Source organism: Canis lupus, chromosome 6 (assembly GCF_011100685.1).
Source record: "Canis lupus familiaris isolate Mischka breed German Shepherd chromosome 6, alternate assembly UU_Cfam_GSD_1.0, whole genome shotgun sequence".
Taxonomy (NCBI): domain Eukaryota; kingdom Metazoa; phylum Chordata; class Mammalia; order Carnivora; family Canidae; genus Canis; species Canis lupus.
In genome coordinates this window covers 24,585,610-24,608,787 of record NC_049227.1, presented here as the reverse complement: position 1 = coordinate 24,608,787, position 23,178 = coordinate 24,585,610, and the positions used below count along the sequence as shown (strand labels likewise).

At 39.1% G+C, this 23,178-nt stretch overlaps 1 protein-coding gene across 3 annotated transcripts in view; it reads right to left on the bottom strand.

Annotated features, from left to right (window-relative positions):
- DNAH3 (dynein axonemal heavy chain 3) overlaps positions 1-23,178 on the bottom strand; it is a 171,507-nt gene that overhangs the window by 64,841 nt on the left and 83,488 nt on the right. For all 3 annotated transcript variants that reach the window (XM_038540141.1, XM_038540140.1, XM_038540142.1), the window contains 9 exons: positions 21,941-22,032; positions 20,808-21,027; positions 20,092-20,226; positions 18,508-18,619; positions 15,879-16,120; positions 13,687-13,787; positions 11,506-11,611; positions 9,283-9,412; positions 6,379-6,621 (listed from right to left, as the gene is read on the bottom strand). In XM_038540141.1, the coding sequence (XP_038396069.1) occupies positions 6,379-6,621; positions 9,283-9,412; positions 11,506-11,611; positions 13,687-13,787; positions 15,879-16,120; positions 18,508-18,619; positions 20,092-20,226; positions 20,808-21,027; positions 21,941-22,032 (1,381 nt within the window). The remainder of the gene's footprint in view (positions 1-6,378; positions 6,622-9,282; positions 9,413-11,505; positions 11,612-13,686; positions 13,788-15,878; positions 16,121-18,507; positions 18,620-20,091; positions 20,227-20,807; positions 21,028-21,940; positions 22,033-23,178) is intronic.

Genomic DNA, 23,178 nt, shown 5'->3' with positions numbered 1-23,178 from the left:
CCCACACTGCATATAGGTATTACTTAAAACATCTTTAAAAAAAAAAGATGCTCAACATCATATGTCATTAGGCAATTGCAAATTATTATTATTATTATTATATTTATATATTTTATGTATTTATTTATTCATGAAAGACACAGAGAAAGAGGTAGAGGGAGAAACAGGCTCCCTTCAGGAGCTCGACACAGGACTCAATCCCAGGACTCCAGGATCATGACCTGAGCCAAAAGCATATGCTCAACCACTGAGCCACCCAGATACCTTAGACAATTGCAAATTATAACAAGATACCACTACACACCTATTAGAATGGCTAATACCAACACTGACAACGCTAAATGCTAAGGCAGATTGAGAGCAATAGGTATTCTCATTCATTGCTGTTAGGAATACAAAATGGTGCAACCACTTTGGAAGACATGTTTGAGAGTTTCTTACAAAGCTAAACACAGGCTTACCATTTGATGCAAGACTCATGGTCCTGGGTATCTACCAAATGAATTGAAAACTTATATCCACACAAAAACCTTAATATGAATGTTTATACCTGCTTTATTTTAAATTTCCCCAAATTGGAATAAGCCAAAATGTACTTTAATAGGTGAATTAATAAATAGCCATATAATGGGATATTATTCAGTGATAAGAAGAAATAACCTATCAAGGCATACAAAGATCTAAAATGTCTTAAATGCATATGACTAAGTGAAAAAAGCCTGAAAGGCTACACACTGTATGATTCCAACTATATCACATGCTGGGAAGGGTGAAACTATACAGATAGGAAAACAATCAATCAATGGTTGCCAAGAGTTAAGGGGACAGGGGGGATGAATAGGTGGAACTAAGGATTTCTAGGGTAATATTAAACTACTTTATATGATACTGTAATGGTGAATAGATGATGTTACTTGTTAAAACTCTTAGAAGAAAAGTATAAAATACAAAGAGTGAAAATACAAACTATGGACTTTAGTTAAAATATAATTTATCAGTATTAGTTCATCAACTATAACAAGTATACTACACTGATGCAAGATGTTAATAATGGGGAGATTGGGAGGGAGGGGTGGTTTGGGAAAGGGACAAGTGGGAACTCTGTACTTCACACTCATTTTTCTCCATAAACCTAAAACTGCTCCAAAATTAATGTTTATTGGGGAGCCTGGGTGGCTCAGTTGGTTAAGCATCTGCCTTCAGCTCCAGTCCAGGGATCGAGGCTCCTTGCTCAAAAGGGATTCTGCTTCTCCCTCTCCCTTTGCTCCTCCCACTTCTGCTCTCTCGCATATGCTCACACACTCTCTCTCAAATAAATAAAAAAATATTTTTAAAAATAAATAAAATTAACATCTATTAAAATATTTTTTACATGCTGAGTGAAGTAAGTCAATTGGAGAAGCACAATCATTATATGGTTTCATTCATAAGGGGAATATAAAAAAATAGTGAAAGGGATTATAGGGAAAGGGAGAGAAAATGAGTGGGAAAGGTTAGAGAGGGTGACAAAGCATGAGAGACTCCTAACTCTGGGAAACAAACAAGGGGTAGTGGAAGGGGAGGTGGGCAGGGGGATGGGGTGACTGGGTGACAGGCACTGAGGGGGGCACTTGACAGGATGAGCACTGGGCGTTATACTAGATGTTGGCAAATCAAACTCCAATAAAATATATATTAAGAATAAAAAAATAAAATATTTTTTACAAAGAGAAGAAAGTTAAAATGAAATAGCATTTTTGCATTTCAAATTGCCCAAGATTTTAAAAAATGGTAATACTCAGGATGGTGAAGGCACAGGGGAAATTTAGCTTTAAAAGCTCTAAAATTTATCCATTCATCTTTCGATGGACACCGAGGCTCCTTCCACAGTTTGGCTATTGTGGACATTGCTGCTATAAACATTGGGGTGCAGGTGTCTCGGCGTTTCATTGCATCTGAATCTTTGGGATAAATACCCAACAGTGCAATTGCTGGGTCGTAGGGCAGGTCTATTTTTAACTCTTTGAGGAACCTCCACACAGTTTTCCAGAGTGGCTGCACCAGTTCACATTCCCACCAACAGTACAGGAGGGTTCCCCTTTCTCCGCATCCTCTCCAACATTTGTGGTTTCCTGCCTTGTTAATTTTCCCCATTCTCACTGGTGTGAGGTGGTATCTCATTGTGGTTTTGATTTGTATTTCCCTGATGGCAAATGATGTAGAACATTTTCTCATGTGCATGTTGGCCATGTCTATGTCTTCCTCTGTGAGATTTCTTTTCATGTCTTTTGCCTATTTCATGATTGGATTGTTTGTTTCTTTGGTGTTGAGTTTAAGAAGTTCTTTATAGATCTTGGAAACTAGCCCTTTATTTGATACGTCATCTGCAAATATCTTCTCCCATTCTGTAGGTTGTCTTTGAGTTTTGTTGACTGTATCCTTTGCTGTGCAAAAGCTTCTTATCTTGATGAAGTCCCAATAGTTCATTTTTGCTTTTGTTTCTTTTGCCTTCGTGGATGTATCTTGCAAGAAGTTACTGTGGCCGAGTTCAAAAAGGGTGTTGCCTGTGTTCTCCTCTAGGATTTTGATGGAATCTTGTCTCACATTTAGATCTTTCATCCATTTTGAGTTTATCTTTGTGTATGGTGAAAGAGAGTGGTCTAGTTTCATTCTTCTGCATGTGGACGTCCAATTTTCCCAGCACCATTTATTGAAGAGACTGTCTTTCTTCCAATGTATAGTCTTTCCTCCTTTATCGAATATTAGTTGACCATAAAGTTCAGGGTCCACTTCTGGGTTCTCTATTCTGTTCCATTGATCTATGTGTCTGTTTTTGTGCCAGTACCACACTGTCTTGATGACCACAGCTTTGTAGTACAACCTAAAATCTGGCATTGTGATGCCCCAGATATGGTTTTCTTTTTTCTTTTTCTTTTTTTGTTTATTTATGATAGTCACACAGAGAGGCAGAGACATAGGCAGAGGGAGAAGCAGGCTCCATGCACCGGGAGCCCGACATGGGATTTGATCCCGGGTCTCCAGGATCGCGCCCTGGGCCAAAGGCAGGCGCTAAACCGCTGCGCCACCCAGGGATCCCCAGATATGGATTTCTTTTGTAAAATTTCCCTGGCTATTCGGGGTCTTTTCTGATTCCCCACAAATCTTAGAATAATTTGTTGTAACTCTCTGAAGAAAGTCCATGGTATTTTGATGTGGTTTATGTATACAATGGAATATTACTCAGCCATTAGAAACGACAAATACCCACCATTTGCTTCAACGTGGATGGAACTGGAGGGTATTATGCTGAGTGAAGTAAGTCAATCGGAGAAGGACAAACATTGTATGTTCTCATTCATTTGGGGAATATAAATAATAGTGAAAGGGAATATAAGGGAAGGGAGAAGAAATGTGTGGGAAATATCAGAAAGGGAGACAGAACATAAAGACTTCTAACTCTGGGAAACGAATTAGGGGTGGTGGAAGGGGAGGAGGGTGGGGGATGGGGGTGAAAGGGTGATGGGCACTGAGGGGGGCACTTGACGGGATGAGCACTGGGTGTTATTCTGTATGTTGGTAAATTGAACACCAATAAAAAATAAATTTATTATTAAAAAAATAAAAGCTCTAAAATTTCAATCAAAAGCTTTAAAATTGTATTGATCCTTGATTCAGCTATTTTATTTCTTGGAAATTATCCTAAGAAAATAATCATAGATCAAGCAAGTAGGTAGCCACCAGAACACTGTTCATCACAATGTTGTTAATGATAGCAAAAGCTAAAAATAATGAAAGCAAGTGCAGAACCATCCCAAGTTTGAAAAAATAAATCTATGTGCACATATATGCATAGGGAAATGTCAAAAGGATGGTTACTGAAATGTTAGTAGTGGTTATCTTTAAATATATATATTTTATTATATGATCTATTCATATTTTTCTAAAAAATCAAGAATGCATTTCACACTCAGTATAGCTATTATAAAAAACAAAACAATACATGAGAATGTGGAAAAATTAGAATTCGTGTGCATTGCTGGTAGGAATGTAAAATGGTACAACCACTATGGAAAACATTGTGGCAATTCCTCACAAACTTGAACACAGAATTACCATATGATCTATAAATTCCACTTTTGAACATATAGCTAAAAGAAATGAAAGCAAGAGACTCAAACAAACATTTGTACCCTCATGTGTATAGCAGTATTATTCACAACAGCCAAAAGGTGAGAGCAACTCAAGTGTCTACCAACGGATGAAGAGAGAAACAAAATGTGGTATTAACACACAATGGAGTATTATTCAGCCTTAAAAAGGAAGGAAATTCTGACACATCCTACAACATAGGTGAACTGTGAAAATATTACTAAGTGAAATAAACTTTCAAAGAAGGACAAATACCATATGCTTCTACTTATATGAGATACCTAGAGTAGTCAAATTTATAGACTGAAAGTAGAATGGTTGTTGCCATGGGGACAGAAGGAGGGGAATATGGGGAATTAATGTTCATAGAACATGGAGTTTTAGTTTGTGAAGATGGAAAAAGTTCTGGAGATAAATGGTGGTGATGGTTGCAGAACAATGCCTAACATTACTAAACTGTACACTTAAAAAGAGTTGAAATGGTAAATTTTTTATGTTATGCACATTTTAGCACAATAAAAAAATAATCTTCTAAACCCAAGAATAAATAAAAGATGAAGGGAGAGGTGGAAGAGGAAGAGAAAGAAGAAAGAAAGACAAAAAGATTCAGTCAGTTGGGTGTCTGACCCTTGGTTTCAGGTCAGTTCACAATCTCAGAGTCATGAGACCAAGCCCCAAGTCAAGCTCTGAACTCAGCACAGAGTCCGCTTGAGTTTCTCTCTCCCTGTCCCTCTGCCCCTCCCTTCCCCCATGCTCTCTCTCTCAAATGAAGAAAATAAATAAATCTTTAAAAAAAGAAAGAGGAAAAGTATAAATGTACTACTATCTAACTAATGGTCCAGGGCCTCTATGCAGTTCATTCGATAGATGACATAAAGTGTGCTACATGTGCTGAGGAAAAACTGTGTAGAGGGGTACTGACATCTACTTGTTCATTCATTTATTATGATTATTATATAAAGTTTCAAACATAAATACTGAAAACATTGCACAGCAAACATTTGTATAGCCCTCTCCTAAATTTTACCATTAGTTTTTACTTGTCTTATCATACACCTGTTTATTCCTCTATCCATTCATTAAGTCATCTTATTTTAAACTTCCCCATAGGGCAGCCTGGTGGCTCAGCAGTTTAGTGCTGCCTTCAGCCCAGGGCCTGATCTTGGAGACCCCGGATCGAGTTCCACGTCAGGCTCCCTTCATGGAGCCTGCTTCTCCCTCTGCCTGTGTCTCTGCCTCTCTCTCTCTGCCCCTCTCTCTCTCTGTCTCTCTCTCTCTCTCTGTCTCAAGAATAAATAAATAAAATCTCAAAAAAAAATAAACTTCCCCATAAACTTTAACATTTATATTATTTCCTGTTCAATATTTGTTTATATTTTTCCTCTTGATATAAAATTTATATACAATGAAATGCACAAATCTTAAGTGTACATTCACTGAGTTTTGACAAATGCACATATCTAGTGTAGACCAAATCTCTTTCCATATATATGTTACTATCACTCCAGAAGTTACTTCATGGCCATTCATATACTTTTTTATAATCACAAAAAGTATAGCCATTTGGAAAGCATTTATATTTTGATCTCCTTTTTGTTAAAGAAATATAGAAAAAACTAGAAGAAAAAATATTGAAACTATTTCTAGGTAGTTAGATTACCACTGGTTTTTATTTTCAGCTATTCCCTTCTCTGTATCTTCTAAATTTTATATGTTATTATGGTGGTAAGAATAAAAACAGTAAAAGCTACTTAAAAGAAAAAAATCTTTTACTCTTTTAGTAAATGATGTCACACATAGAGTATCCAGTCATTATGGTGATCATTTTGAAGATAATGTATACAGCAAAATTGGAAACATTTCAATATATTACAATGACAAAATTACAACAAATATTAATGTCATAATCACCATGATGTGATGAATTTAAACACACAAAACAGGACTAGAAGGAAATAAGAAAAACAAAAGTGCTACATTTTTCATTCTATCACCTGGAGCCTGTTTGAGCATGGGTAATTTTGAGGAGAAAAAACTTGTATGAATTTTTCTAAATGAAAATAGTTAAAACATCCCATAAGACCCTGACTTCAGGACCACCCATCTCTTATAAATGTGGACCCAATCAGGCAAGCTAAAAAATCTCCCCAAGCCTTTGTAAAAATCTTACTTGGACCACACATTTTGATTGGATTTGGAACCATACGATCCAAATTATTACAGCAAAACAAAACAAACAAGTACTGTTACCTCTGTCTGGAAAGATGTTGTTTTTTGTGAGTTTGACGCTTTTGGGCCTTGGATTCTTATCATCCATACCCATGATCAGGTTGCGGAAAAACAGATCAAATTTCTTCCTGCTCTCCGCATTGATGGTGCCTGCCACGGTCCACACCAAGGCAAAGAGGAATAGACCTTGCAGCCAGAGAAAGATCTGTTGACTTGTCAGACCTTCATATAATTCACTTTCCTCATCTATTTCCCTGATTTCATCTAAAAGCAAGAAAAAGGAACCTTAAGAGAAGCTGCATATATCCACCTATATACAGATCTAAACAATGTGAATTGGGTGGTTTGGTCTGTGTGGGCTCTGGGGAGGGGACTGATAGTGGCTGAGTGGCTATCACCCACCAGGTCCTTTATCCACTTATATACATAAGTGCTAGTTTTTAATCATTTTTCTTTTCTTTTTTTAAAAGTAGGCTCCATGCCCAGTGTGAGCCCAATGCAGGGCTTGAACTCACGACCCTAAGATCAAAACCTGAGTTGAAATCAGGAGTCAGACACTTAATCACCTGAGATACCCAGGTGCCCCTTTTCTTATTTTATTTTTATATACTTTAGAATATATTTTAATATATTTCATATATTTTAAAATATATTTTTTAATTTTTCTAATTTTGAAAGGACACAGGAACCAACCTGAAGGAGCTCTCAATGGCTAAAGACATTTGAGGAACAAAATAATTACAACATTGGATTATAACCCATAGAATAAAATAAATATCTATGAGTCCATACTTTAGTTAGTAAATAACTGAATTAGCAAATAAATAAGGAAGAACAGTTCTTCCTTACAGAAGAATTCTAATTAGTAAATGTAGAAGGAATATATATAGAAATGGAAAATTAACATTAGGCAAATGCCACTGTTGTAACTATGGTACACAAGACTCACTACTGGATGTTAAAATCAGTGGAGGAAAATTTGGGGAGAAATAGGATATTTGCATAGTTTCAAATTATATTCCCCCAAATACTTACCAATTATGAAGGAAAAACATAACATTACACTGGAGAAATGTGGCTCTGGCCAAAGCTAACTTTGACAAACAGCCTTCACCAGTCATAAGATCTATCAACATCAGGTACCTTCTTATGATGCACTGAGAAGGATGCATCATCACTTTTATAGTATTCTTGCTGAAAATGCATAAACCCAATCTAATTATGAGAAAACATGAGGCAAACTTAAATTGAGAGATATTCTATAAAATAATTGGCCAGTATTATCAAGTGACAAAGTTATAGAAGGTAAAGAAAGAGTGGAGCATGCAAATCTTGATCTAAGGGTCATGAGGTCCCATGCTGGAGGTAGAGTTTATTCAAAAAAAAAAAAAAAAAAAGACAAGGAAAGACTGAAGAAATGGCATAGATTAGAAGAGACAAATGAGATACGATTTATAAAAATGTGACCCCCTGAATTGGATCCTGGAACAGAAAAAGGACATTTGAGAAAAAATTGGTGAAAACCAAATAAAGTCTGTAGTATAGTTAATAGTATATAGTATCAATGTTAATTATTTTTATTCTGATCGTTGTGCCTTGGTTATATAAGATGTTAACATTAAAGGAAGCTAGGTAAAGGGATATGTGACTCAACATACTTTTAGCAATTTTTTTTGCAAGTTTAAAATTATTTTAACATAAAAGGCTAAAAATGTGTTTTTTATTCTTTATCTTAAGGCCTTGTTGATCATAGTTATCATGCTCTTGCATTTTAGCACTAGCAGAGTAAAAAGTTAGGGCTTTGAAATCAGGTATGTGTGCATTCAAACCTAGTCCCCAGTTTTTGTAGTTGTGTGTCTTTTAGCACTCCTAATAAGGATTCAAGACTATAGATTTGGGAAGGCAAGAGATTATGTCACTCAGTGCTGGGAACAATGAGTCCATTCTTCATCCGATGCTTTCTTCCCTAGAGGAGATACTACACAAGGATAGGACACAGAGTTTGGGAAAGTATGCAAAACTTAACAACTAATGATGCAAATATATGGCATTGTATGCAGTTAGTGTGCCTTTGAAAAAATTGCTGGTAATTTTAACTTCAGAAAATCACATAAAATGTAGCCAAAGAAAGTCTCCACTCAATTGTTCACCATGTTATATTTTTTACCTGCACCTATAAATGCTTTTGGAAGAAATGAGCTGAAAAAAATGTTCATGTAATAGGAATTATAGGAAGATCCATCTTGAGTTTGAATTATGTGGCATCTTGAAAAAGAATTGGCATCTAGTAAAAGTTCTCCAAATGGACACGCCTTGATCACTTCCAACAGAATTCAATGCAATTTGATTTATGTGAGATAATTACTGAGAACTTCTCCAGGACCATTAAATAAATAATTCTAGGATTTATGTGCTTGCCATGTCCTAGAGAAGGTTCTCTAGTTTTGTAGACTGATGTGATCAGCTCTCTTAACAGTGTAACCATGTAATTAGTGAATTCAGATTTTTGTAAATTTTTTTTAGCATGGGAAAATTTGTGGACTTATTTTTTTCAGGACTTTGAATTTTTTTCTCAGATACATTCACACTATCATCTAAATTTGTTTCCCTCCAGGATATTCTAGTTAGGTAAAGATGGACAAAAGTTATTACTCCCATTGTGTAGATGAGGAAACTAAGAGAGGAAAAGATGAGGTAATTTGCATAAAAATACTCAGGAAATTAATCCAGATTAAGGGTAAACCAAAACACATGGACTCTTCCACTAAACTCTACTGGCTATACTCCGAACGCTTGCTTATTCTAGACCAAAATTCTGGTCTCATTGTGACTCATGGTAAGGGGAATAGAAGAGATGGGGAGAAGAAAAAATATCCCACACATACTCCACTTTCATTTGGCTTAAGAATATTAGGTAGCACATACCAAGCAGGGAGGAATACAGTCTCATCATTGAGAAGGCAAGGTGGACAGGAGATGTTTGGACCACAAATTTACACTGAAGTCGAATAAATTCTAGGCAGGGCTGGACAAGCCACATAAACATATCATTGACCTGAAGGTAGAAGTGAAATTTGAAGACATGTTATCAAAAAATGAACGTTAAGATCAATGCCTCAGTATACCTCTGGAAGGCTGGAGATGCTGGTAGAGTTGCTGATTATTTTTGAGAATGGGTGTATGGGGAAAAAAGATTACAGACACCAAAGCTCCTGACTAGCTTCCTACTTAATGGACAGGCTGTGCAGCCCACAATGCCATCCCTGTTTCACACCCCAGAGCTAGATACTCAGGGATACTTGGAGCTACTGTGGGTCAGCTACAAAATAATTTTAGGACCCAGACTGGGTATCTGACTTGCTTGTACAAAAAATGTTAGGAACTCTAAACAATATTTTCAAATGACTGTTCTGCATTTGTAAGGTTGGACTCCTGTATAAAGTAGCCATAAGAAGCAGAGTTGGGCAGCCTCGGTGGCTCAGCGGTTTAGCACCGCCTTCAACCCAGGGTGTGATCCTGGAGATCCAGGATCGAGTCCCGCGTCGGGCTCCTTGCATGGAGCCTGCTTCTCCCTCTGCCTGTCTCTGCCTCTCTTTCTCTGTGTCTCTCATGAATAAATAAATAAAATCTAAAAAACCCCAAAAAACAAAAAGAAGAAGCACAGAGCTAAGTTTGGGGCTCATTTTCAGTAATTCTTTGTATGTATTCACTTGTGGGTATAATGATTCTTGTCTCTGCTACCCACCCCAGCTACTCTTTTTTAAAAATTCCTCCTTTCTCCTCTCATTTGAGTTTTTTTTTCATTTTTGTTATATGTGGCTGTCACTGTAAATTATCTTGTCATTTTTTTTTAGAAGTAGGCAGGTCATCACTAAATAAATGCATTAATAGATATGTATATGTGTGCATACATATCTATATTATAAATGTATAGAATATACATGAATGAATGATGTATGAATGAATGATACATGTGTACATGGATATGTGGTATATTCATCCAGCCAATAAATATTTATTGAGCATCTGCTCACTGCCATGTTGTAGGTGCTGAGGATAAACAACTGACAAGATATACAAGATCTCTGCCCTCGTGGAGATTACTGAGCGGCATACAAACAATAAATAAACAGTCAAGGAAATAAAGTACTTAAACTCATGAAAAGTACCAGCAGGAGACAAATAAAGGTGTTACAATGGGGAATAACAGGAAGGGCTTAGTAGGATGGTCAGGGAAGGCTTCTAAGAGTAGGAGACCTTTATGTTGAGACCAGGATAATAAAGGAGAATTATCCCTCACAAGATAAAATGGGATATTTTCAGGAAGAGGAAGAAAAGGTGCAAAAGCCTTGAGGGGATGAAACCTGGGGTCTTCTAGGAATGAGAACAAAATGCAAGGGCTGCAGGGTAACAAGCTGAGGAAGAAGGCAGGTGATGAGGTTGGAAAGGCAGGCAGGGCCAGATCGTAGCCTCAGAGGTCTTGTTAAGAAGCTAGACTTCGAACTAAGGACACTTAAGGAGTCCCTGAAGGCTTCTGGTGCAGGTATGTAGACTCGTCTCTGGGTGTGCATGTGGACATGTATCTGTATAAATGTATGCAATTACATTATATACATTGTACATGTACATAAATGGGACAGGAATGGCCATTCTACATAGCTCACCAGAGTGTTTCTGCAGTGGGAAGAGAACCTAACTATACCTTTCTTGACTTCTTCAGTGGGAACCTTTCCTAGGGAACTCTACTAACACAGGGAAAAACAGGAGACACCAAAAGCCTGGGTTCTGCTTCCCTAGTCTGAGACTGTGCTCGGGTACCCACCTAACCTACATGTTCACTTATTTTTTAGGAAGGGAAAACAGGTATAGACACTTTTAGTAGCTGCAATACAAGCTTTTCTACACTGGTTCCAGGTGCCTAGCTATGGAAGATACAGAGTAAAGGTCACCAGGATGGGGAGTAGCAGTTCAGAGAGGAGCATAGTTCTTTCTAATCTGGCCTATTCTAGAGCAATTTCTAGAGATATTTCTGCAAGTAGGGCAATGGGAAAGGGCATGACATCTAGATGAAGATGTGTGTAGAAGGTATTAGTAATGAGGAATATGGAGACAGGGAAGGAGGGAAGTAAAGAAATGTGATGGTCTCACCAATTCCTTATGCTCTTCAGTGAGGCTAGTGGGAAGGGTGTCCATGTATGAGTCCTTCAAGGGCTTCCAGCCTAGTTGATGGGGCTCCATGTAGATCATCCCACACCTGGCAGGCACAAAGAGAGGACCAGCCTGATCCACATCCAGGTTCCCAAGCAGACAGTTGTGAGGTAAATGCAGGCAGTCACGGTAAAGTAAGAGGCTGGAGTTTGGATTGGGACACAGATCCTCACCAGCTCCAGCCCAAAGGGAAGGGTCCCAGATTTTGTCAGGAAAGGCTGAAAGCCAGTGATAATAGCTGGGGCTTGGGAGTTAGAGTGCCCTGGGTCTAAATCCCAGCTCCAGATTCGACTATCTGAGTAACCTTGGGCAATATTTCCTTATTGTCTCTGAAATTCTACATCTTTGTTGTAAATCAAGAAATCTTAAAAAAAATACATAGTTCATAAGGCTATTGTAATGGTTAAATAAGAAAATAATAATTCAGCACCATTTCCGGATTAAGAAAACTCTTAATCCATGTAAACTATTATTAACATTACTATTAGCATGTACTGATCCTTTATGTAGTAAATGTTTTGTGTTTTTCCCCATTCTATTATGTCTAGGTACTCTCTTGTTTGTTACTAATATGGCTGCTATTTATTATCTACTGCACGTTAGGCACTATGCTACATCCTAATGGTCTTTATCTCTAAATATTCTTCTTAATGGTCACATTTTAGATATGAGGAGAGTGTGGCTCAGAGAGGCTGAGTGACTTCAAAGAGGTATCACAGCTAGACATTGGCATGGCCAGGGTGGGAGCCCAAGTTGGTCTGACTTGCCACTGCTCTTTCTACTCCCTGACATTGCTTTTTGGAATGTGGACTGATTTTTATTGTTTTATGAACTTCAGGCACACAGGATTGGATTACTTATCATCCTTAGCACACTAACATTAGCCCATGCATGGCCTTTCTTAGTTGTTTTCAATAATGTAGTGAGTGCTCATGAACCCACCACCCAGACAGAAGCTTGGATCTTGACAATAATCTTCATCTAACCCCAATGGTCTCCCTTACCCTATACGTCTGGCTTTCCCTACCTGAGGAAACACAGTCTCTTGGATATCATGGTTACCCATTTATTGATTGATTTCTTTCTTACATATGTTCCTAAAATGCATATATATTTATTTTAGTTGTTTTTAGCAGTTTAAAGGAAGACATCATGCTGTATGTAATATTGTGGGCTTACTTCATACATAATATTGCTAAGATTTTATACTTACTGTATTTAATAAGATTTATCCATTGGGTTCCACGTCAGCACAATTCATTTATTTTGAGTGATATATAAATATTATAATTTGCTACAGAAACATTCATTCAAAGGGATACATGTACCTCTATGTTTATTTCAGCATTATTTACAATAACCATATTATGGAAGCAATCCATAGATAAATAGATAAAGATGTGATATTTCTATAAAGCAGAATATTACTTGGCCATAAAAAGAATGAAATCTTGCCACTTGCAACAACAAGGACAGAGCTAGAGAATATTATGCTAAATGAAATAAGTCAGTCAGAGAAGGACAAATACCATATAATTTCACTCATATGTGGAATTTAAGAAACAAATGCACAAAGGAAATAAGAAAAAGAGAGAGGCAAACCAAGAAACAGACTCTTAACTATAGAGAACAAAGTAATGGTTACCAGAGGGGAGGTGGGTGGGGTATGGGTGAGATAGGAGATGAGGATTAAAGAGTACACTTATCATTATGGAACAAAAATAAAATAAAATGATAAAAAATTACAATTTTTGACTTGATTACATTAATTCATTCCTGTTAATGGGCATTTGGGTTGCTTCCAAGTGTTTGTTATTGTTAATTATGCCACTCTGAGAATTCCTGTAGATGAATTTTATTGTACACGGGCAAAAGTTTATTAGAAGTAGAATTGCTGGTCATGACACATGTGAAGTTTCAATCTTAGAAGATCATATCAAACTCCTTTCCAAAGTACATGTCCAATTTTAGATTCCTACCAGCACCATGGGTTGAAGACTGGGTTTAGGATAAATCAGAGGGACAACAAATAATGTCGGTGATCCACTTAATCACATTTGTGGGTTTTTAGGGTCAGTGAGGCCACACAACCCTCAGGATACCAGTGTAAGGCTCACTGACCTGCTCACAGTGGCTGGAGAGGCCTGCTCCAGATCTGCTGGCTCAAAGATCAGACTCATCTTAGGGCTCATCTGGATAATTTCTCCACTCATTAAACATAGCTGAAAGTACAAAGCAGAGGTGGGAAAGTCAGGCAAAGGGGTTAGATTCCATCCGCAAGTGAAAGGCCTCAGGGCAGACAGAGATGGTTGAAGTTCATTCAACAAATATTTCTTGAGTACCAACTATGCATCAGGCACAGGTGCGTAGGATAAAACAGACAAAAATCTCTGTGCAGATGGAAGATTGAGAAGTTATCAGACTATAGCAAGTTTCATAGTTCTTACTCAGTGTTTAACATAGAACTTAACTCATACCTTCCTCCTGTTTTATTTGCTTGTTTCCCATGAAAGACTCCTTTTGGAATCCCTCATGAACTGGTGCAGGGCTAGAGGGACAAGAGCATTTCCACAAATCCTTTCTGGGATGGAAGGAAAGGCCATCAGAAGTCCTAGTGGTTAGTAGGTATGTCCCCATAGAAAGTAGTGTGAGTACATAGGGCAGCCTCTGAGTATGTACAAAGATAGTAGTGCTGCTTCCCATTTGCCAACATGGGTTTAAGTGAGATAGTTAAGTCATAAGATTACGTGAGGCTTTGGTCTCTCAGGGGCAAAAAGAAAACCCTATCACTCCCTGCTGCTCATCCAAAGTTGTACTAAACAAGTCCTTACATTACCTGGCCCACATAAAACACACCTGGAAGCAGGTCACTGCATGTATCCCCAGGAAGGTCATAGCTGTTATGGGGCTGACACCACCAGCAGTGTCATCTCTGAATATTAAGAAAAGTAAAAGACACTGATACCTCTGACACTAGTTTGATTTACACCCAGAGAAGAGTCATCAGAAAATTCACTGATTATTGATTCTTTATAATTATCTTAAGACCAATAGTACATTTGTACAATTAGTTTATATAACATACCCTATATCATGTAATAAAACATTTCTATTTTTATATGTTATGTAATCAAAGTTATGCACGTGCTATAATTAGCATGTGTGTGTAATTTGGATAATTAGGTCTTCCATTGTTGAGCATGACTCACTCACAGTCTTGTGAAATTTTAATGCACTAGGAAAGCATATTTTGATTTGATAATCGTGTATATTCAGTGTAGAAACTCTTCCTTAAAAATGATGATTAATTTAATTTTATTTTAACATACAGTAAGATAACACTTGTTATATGTCAGGTGCTATTAAAAGCACCTGGGGAATATTATCTTATCTCATCTTCCTGATTAACACTATGATGTGGACACTATTGTTCCCATTTTACAGATGATGAAACTGAATAGCTTGCCTTGGTTCATCCAGCTGGAGGTGGCAGTGCAGAGTTTGAACTCAGGCTATCCAGCTCCAGAGTCCAAGCTCTTTAGGTGCTATGCTTACTGTGGCAGAATATATTTTCCAAAGACTGTTGCAGTGACAGCTTCCATCCCATGTGTGTTTTTGCAAAGTGGCCTTGCCCTGCTCCATCAAGAAGTGGAGCCTCTCTCCCCACTCCCTTGAATCTGGGCAGGCCCTGTGACTTCTTAGACTCATAGAATTGAGAAAAAGTGATGCTATATGCCAGTTCCAACTACAGCTCTTAATTTTCTGGAAGCTGTCACTTCCTGCCTTTTGGAAAATTAACTACCATGTAAGAAGTGCCACTGTTCCAAGCTCACTAAGTGAGACACCCAAGGCACATGGAAACCCAGCTGAGCCCTTCCAAACTTTATAATCCACAATATTATGAGCAAAGTAAATGGCTGTTTTAAGTCTCTAAGTATACAGCAATGGATAACCAAAACACATTCCACATATCAGGCACAATGTATGTGCTACTTGTTTAATTGCCAATATCCCTATTCTGTTACTACCTTTTAACAAATGAGGAAATTGAGGTCCAACAGCTCAATTCTAGAGCTGGTGATTCAATATGATATCAATACCTAGGCTTTTAACTACAATGCAACATTATCCCTAAACATACAAAGCTTACCAACTACAAGTACAAACAGAAGCGTAATTCATAAGCTGTTACTTTCTTGTGGGGCATTTATTCTTACTGCAATAAATGTATGCATTATATAGTTTTGGTCAATTACTTGAATAAGAGAATTTATACCATACCTATGTAACAGTGATAGGACACTAAGTAGTACCTTTTTATTGTCATCCAGAACTGTGTTCATATTTTCAATCCAAACAGCATCTACTGGCCCATCAAATATAATCCACTTGCGTTCATCAGACATTGAAGACGCTTGCTCCCGGAAAGCATTGGCAAGGATACCATCTGTCCATTCATGGCTCACTGGGTCAAAGCACCCATAGAGCTGCCCCATGGTGATGGCCTTGGGGTTGATGATCCTGTACTCCACAGCAAATTCGTCCATCTGGTTGGCTGGGCAAGAAGGTCCAACATGAGTTACACAGGTTCTGGCAAGACCAGAACATTAGACAAGAGGTAATGCCATCTCAGACTGACCAACCGTCAAGAATATGCCATCCTAGGAGAGTCCTTATAAAATTCGTACTCAGTCATTATAAAGATCAGGATATCTGGATGTGCAATGACTTAAATGTAGGTTATTATGCCCATTAGTGTCCCAGCATATTTTCTTGGGTCTCATTTCAAACAGGGCAAATATGCTAAAGATCTAAAGAAATCTGCTTGGGCTGAAATGAACTCAAGTAGTAAGGGAGAGAGGGAGGTCCGTGCTACCAGATGTCTTTATGTACCTGGCTGTCACAACTACCCTAAGAACCTTGGCTTTGACTTGAGATAACAGCTTACATGTAAAAGATTCTAGAAAATACTCATTACTCCCCCACCCCCACCTCTATCTGAAGGACTAGTTTAGTCCTGAAACCTCTTCTTAGTTGTTCAGCAAGTGGCCTCTGAGACAGTCACACCATGAGAGTACTAGGATCCAACACAGGCTAATAGATGGCACATCAAGTGCACCTGATAAAAGAGTTGAAAATAACCACACTTGTACATGATTCTTCAGAGTAAGGAAAAGTTGGAGTGCCTGAACCATGAACTAAATAAAGAACCATTTCTGCAGAATCCCAAGGCAAAAGTAATAGGGAAGCCTCTTTTCTCTTCATTTAGTTTCCTAAACTGTGTTCACATGACCAGAATATGAAGTTTGAAACTCCCTAATTAGTTCGTAGGCCACATTAGTCTCCAAAACAAAAAACCTCAAAAATCCAACAGCAACTCAAGTCAACAAATATTGTTAGAAAAAACATGTTAAGATGAAGTACTGGAAGGAATTGTGTAAATATAAGGCATTGCTTTTCAAAACTGCTGGCTTGTGGGGTGCCCGGGTGGCACAGCTGGTTGAGCATCTGACTCTTGTTTCAGCTCAGGTCATGATCTCAAGGTCTTAAGATCCAGTACTAAGTCAAGAGCACTGAGTCTGCTTGGATTTCTCTCTCTCTCTGCCTCTCCCCTCTACTCTCTCACTCTCTAAAATAAATCAATAAATCTTTAAAAAAATAAACAAACAGGGGCAGCCTGGGTGGCTCAGCGGTTTAGTGCCGCCTTCAGCCCAGAGTGTGATCCTGGAGACCGGGGATCGAGTCCCATGTCAGGCACCCTGCATGGAGTCTACTTCTCCCTCTGCCTGTGTCTCTGCCTCCCCCCCCCCCCCCGTCTCACATGAATAAATAAATAAAATCTTTAAAAAAATAAAAAAATAAACAAAAACACAGGCTTGCTTTTTTATGAAGGAAAAAACTTCAAAATTGTTGCTCTGGCAATACACATAGCTTTCATTTGTCAAGCAGGAACTGTGCTAGGTTATTTTCCTGCATAATCTCATTTAATTCTCACAACAATCCCATTTCACACGTGGGGAACAGAAGCTAAGAGAGCTTTAGTCATTTGTCCAAGATCTGGCTCTGATTCAAAAGTCTGAGGTTTTGGGATCCCTGGGTGGCTCAGTGATTGAGTGTCTGCTTTCAGCTCAGGGCATGATCCCAGGGTCCTAGAATTGAGTCCTGCATTGGGCTCCCCACCCCAGGGAGCCTGCTTCTCCCTCTGCCTGTGTCTCTGCTTCCCTCTCTCTCTGTGTCTCTCATGAATAAATAAATAACATCTTTAAAAAAGAAAAAAAAAAAAGCCTGAGGTTTTATCTTCTACATCAAATGGGAGGAAGGAGGAAAGGGGTGGAAGGAGGGAGGGAGAAAAAAGGAAAAGGGAAAGGAAGGGAAGAGAGGGGAAGAAATGATGAAAAGAAAAAAGGAGAAGAAAAGAAACCATGCAATAATTGGCTTTCAGGATAATTTGTTTAGGACAGTGGCAGGAGTTTCTCTCTCATTGGAAAGTCTTTGGAGGGGAATCCCCGGATGGCTCAGCAGTTTAGCGCCTGCCTTGGGCCCAGGGTGTGATCCTGGAGACCCAGGATCGAGTCTCATATCAGGCTCCCTGCATGGAGCCTGCTTCTCCCTCTGTCTGTGTCTCTGCCTTTCTCTCTCTGTCTCTCATGAATAAATACATAAAATCTTAAGAAAAAAAGTCTTTGGAGAAGCTATTATTCAGCATGTGAGAAATAAGCGAAAATTCCTCCACTTAATAAGATGCACATAAAATCCCTGTTAAAGCTCCCCCACCCCCACCTTTATTTTCTGCTTGCAGACATCTGTGTACCATGTTCTATTTCTGGCTCTGATGTTACAATCCAGGGATGGCAAAACTAACAGCCTGGCATTATCTCCATGGAGCGAGCCAACCTAGGGGGAAGTCCTATGCTCCCATGAAGCCAGGGATATGGGCTTTACCTTCGTATAAATCACCCAGAGCTGCAGCCAAGACTTTATAAGCACAGGTCTTGCCGCCCATGGGGTCTCCAACAATCATATAGCCATGTCTTACCAGCATCATCTCGTAGATCTGGGAGGAGACATTTAAGCAGTTAATCATTGCAGACCTCCCAGAACTTCAAGCTAGTCAGAAGTCAATGGGGAATGAGGGACTGAAACGGGGATTCCCACAGTCACTTCTACCTCTGATGAACTGTAGCCTTTTTTATGATCTATAGTCTAAATATCTCTTGGATAGGGGCACCTGGGTGGCTCAGTTGGATAAGCGTCTGACTCCTGATTTAAGTTCAGGTCATGATCTCAGGGTTGTGAGATTGAGACCTGCATCTGGCTCCACACTGGGCATGGAGCCTGCCTAAGATTCTCTCTGCCCCTCCACCCCCTCACACACACACACACTCTCTCTCTCTCTCTCACTCTTTCTATCTCTCTCAAATAAGTAAATATCTTTTGGATAAATACATACATTTTTAGGTTCCGTATTATTTAAGAAATGGGTACTCTTATTTGCTCTGTACCTACCAATGTGCTAAGTATCAAGGGATTTACCTAGATTATTTCATTTAATCCACTCAGGTATTACTTACTAGCATCTAGTGGTGGGAATGAATACTGAGCCCAAGAGAGGTTAAGTAACTTGCCCATGCTTATCAGTAGCAGAGCCAGGATTTGGACAGAAGACTGTCTGACTTAAAAGACTTAGCTGTAGGGCAGCCTGAGTGGCTCAGCGGTTTAGCACTGCCTTCAGCCCAGGGCCTGATCCTGGACACCCGGGATTGAGGCCCACGTCAGTCTCCCTGCATGAAGCCTGCTTCTCCCTCTGCCTGTGTCTCTGCCTTTCTCTCTTTCTCTCTCTGTGTCTCTCATGAATAAATAAATAAAATCTTAAAAAAAAAAAAGACTTATCTGTAAAATATAAATGATCTTCCCGGTAATTGGTTCTGGGGTGGTCATGTGACTTTACTTCAAAGTAAAGCACACTTCAAAGCTAATACTGAGACTTTATGCTGAAGCAATTTGGAGAGCAATGCTCTTTTTCCTTCTGGGCTTGACCCTGGGACAATCTGAAACTGAGGCTGCTGGGACCCAACCAAAAATGAAGTTGTAACTCAGAGACAGCCCAGAGATGAAGAGAAAGGTTTTCAGATCTGAGATCTGAGATCTGAGTGTCTGAGGTCAAATACACCTGGGCTTTTTAAGTTAGGTAAATGAACAGATTCCCTCTTGTTGACCAAGATGGTTTGAGGTGGGTTTCTATCACTGGAAACTGAGAAAGTCCTGACTAGTTCAAGCCCAACACCCTCAAATGTTTTGTTTCATCCCCAAATTAAAAAAAAAAAAAAAAAGGTACCCCATGGAAGATGGTCAGAGGAAAAACATTGGATTTCAACTTCACCTCCTAGAAATGAGACCCGAAGGCACCCCCATCTGTATCTAGGCACCTCTGATCGCTGTCATTCAGTTCCAGTCTACCACAATTCCAATTCCTGACTTCAGTGTACATAAACCAGGTACATTCCTATATGGACACAGGGAACTAACCTGGATAATTTTCGCAATAAACCAAGGTACTGGTTGGAGTTTCATCTTTTTGATGTTTTCATTCAGTACCTCCATAAAAACTTCATAGTCTGGCTTTGGAAGAACAACTCCAGGAAACAAATCTGATATAATTCCCTGTTAACAAGAATTTGAGAGAAAGTGGAAAGGATGAATTGTCAGAGGTATGACCTCAATATTTTCTGAAAATGAGATTTATAGACAGCAGAAATCTTTTTAAAATTCCAAACCTCATTTTTCTATGCCAAAACTCATCAACAAATACAAAGTCCAACACTATCTGTAAGACATGATTTCCCTCCCAAAAAATTTTTACAAGGCAATAAATATTTAATAAGTCTGTATTGTTTGACAATTAATGTACTGGGAATGAATAAGATAGTCATGATTTCTGTCTTTATGGAACTCACAGTCTGATAAGGAAGAGAGGCATTAAAATAATTACAAAAGAAAACTACATTTGGTTAAAAAAAAAAACCTACCCAAACCCAATGGCAGCTATTATTCTATCAGTGAAACCATTTTTATTAAAATCAGGAACTAGACAGGGCTAGTGCTATCACTATTATTATCTAACTTCGAGGGAGGGTGTCTGGTGGTAGGGGTTGCTGGTTGGAGATGGAGAAAGTGCCAGACAAATAGTTCGCCTTTAGAAACTGAGTCTCAGTGCTTGGCCGAGGTCCCAAAGCACTGCATACCTGAAACAGAGGGACATCTTGAGCCAAGAACTTGGCCAGATTAACATCAAGCAAGGCCCGGAGCAACAGAACACTCTCATTCTCTTCAGGATACTTGAGCTTCAGGTTGCCAGCAGCCGTGAGCACAGACTTGACTGCCCGCATGCCGTAGTCATAGTGATGCTGTGAGGACAGCTGCTCTGAGCACAGGCGGTAGGTCGCCACAATCTTCTGAGCGAGACTAGGAGGGCAGAAATACATCTGCAGATTGCCAGAGAGGACCAGCTCCTGCTCAGCAGACATTCCCAACATCCCAGTGTCCTGTCCCTTCAGGAATCAGGCTTGCTCATGGACTTGATGGAGAACTATCATTTGAACTACCACGGTAGTTACTTCTCCTCTAAGAGAAGAAGTTACCATGGTAACTACCATGATGAACTAAGGAAGCCTTCTAATTCTTTCAAAGTTAGGAATAAAACAGCAAGCACACACATATGTATACAATCTATCATATAAGAAATTACATGTGTGATACTTCTACACATATATGTGAATGTACAAGTACATGCACACACACAAGTTTTGGAAGAAACATCCAACTATTAACAATGTTAATCCCCAGAGAGTGAGACACAAGGTCACTGAGAAGAAACTACCTTTATTTACTTCTATAACATGACAATTTTTTTCCATGTACATGCTTTACTTTTTTAAGTCAGTAAATGTTATGATGATAACAATGTTAATTACAAATTATATTAAAATTTTCCTCTTCAACCTTGGCATAATTTCATGTTTTAAACTCTTGCCTTAAGCTGTGCATGTGTGTATGTGTTTGTGTGCATGTATGTGTGTGTTTGTGTGTGTGTGTTTGTGTGTGTGGAGTAGGGTTGGGATATAAAGGCCAATTTCTTTAGCAGAAGTCCAAGGATACATAAAGAGAGAGGAGGCCCTTACTTAGGCATCTGGGCCATTTCCTGGCCAGGGATAGGGTCGACAAAAAAGCCGGGGCTATGTGCTTTCAGATCAACTAGGGAATGGACATTTCTTGAGTTCCTCTCTCTTCTTCCAATGGGCAACTTACCTTGAATCTATCACACAGACGGTACTCTTTCAGAGCCTTTAGAACCTACTGGAAAGTCAATGTAACATACCTTCTAGAGTCCAGAAACCCCATGGAGTAGAGAGAGATTTCCCCAATAAGGGCATAATCTGGCACCATCATGGCTACTGTCCGGAATAAGGCCTAGAAAAGAAATGGCCATTGAGAACCTGAACACATACAGTGAACACTCGGGGAAGGTAAGTCTACAGGTGCAAAGAGAAGAAGCAGTATGGTTTTCAGGCCACTCTAGTGAAATCAAGGAAAGGAAAGCAGGAAGAGAAAATGCAGAGGGACCATCTTTGTTGGACAGATCCACTGCTCAGCTACCTTCCCCACTGGCCTGACATGTTGTCATACCATGTCCCTCAATAGTTTTGTGGAAGGCCCTAGGTGCTGATATTCTAACAACACCTCATTATCCTATGCCAAATGAGCATCATTCAACTATCAGACCCTTTCTGTGTTCAATAGGGACAGAGGCAATCATTTAGGAATGCAGGACCAATCTTAATATCAGATCTTTTTTTTTTTTTTTTTAATATCAGATCTTGATTTGAGTCCTTGCTCTGTTAGGTAGCAAGTAATGTGGCTGTGAGCAAGTAATCTAACTCCTCTAGTTATTTCATCTCAAAATGAGCCAACAACCATACCACCCTCATGAGAATAAATGTTATCATATAAGTGAAGTGCTTAGAAAAGTGTATGGCACATAGCGAGTGCTTAATAAACATCAGCTCTTGTTATTACCTTAGATCTTAGAGGAGAAGTCAAGCAGTTAGTTAGAGGTAGAGCCAGGACTAGAACCTAGGCCTCTTAACATCAAACCCTGATGTTGTCTGCTATACCACACTGTCTCATGAAACCTGCTTATGCAGACCTAACAGGGTTGTTGGCTGGGGGAAGGGTGTAAGGGGAAGTCACAATGATTGGGTGGTAAAAATAAGAAATGTGGGTCCAAATTCTACTTTGGTACTCACTGGCCTAGGCTGGCTTTGAGGGAGGAGCCATTCCTAAGGATCTCCCTGATTCTTTTCCATTTGGAGGGCAGGGAGAAAGGGTCTGAATAAGATTCCAGAGCACTGGGACGCCTGGGTGGCTCATTGGTTGAGCATCCGCCTCTGACTCAGGTCATGATCCTGGGGTTCTGGGATTGAGTCCTGCACTGGGCTCCCTGCAGGGAGCCTGCTTGTCCCTCTACTTATGTCTCTGCCTCTCTCTGTGTCTCTTATGCATAAATAAATAAAATCTTAAGAAAAAAAAGATTCCAGAGCACTGATCAGATGCATT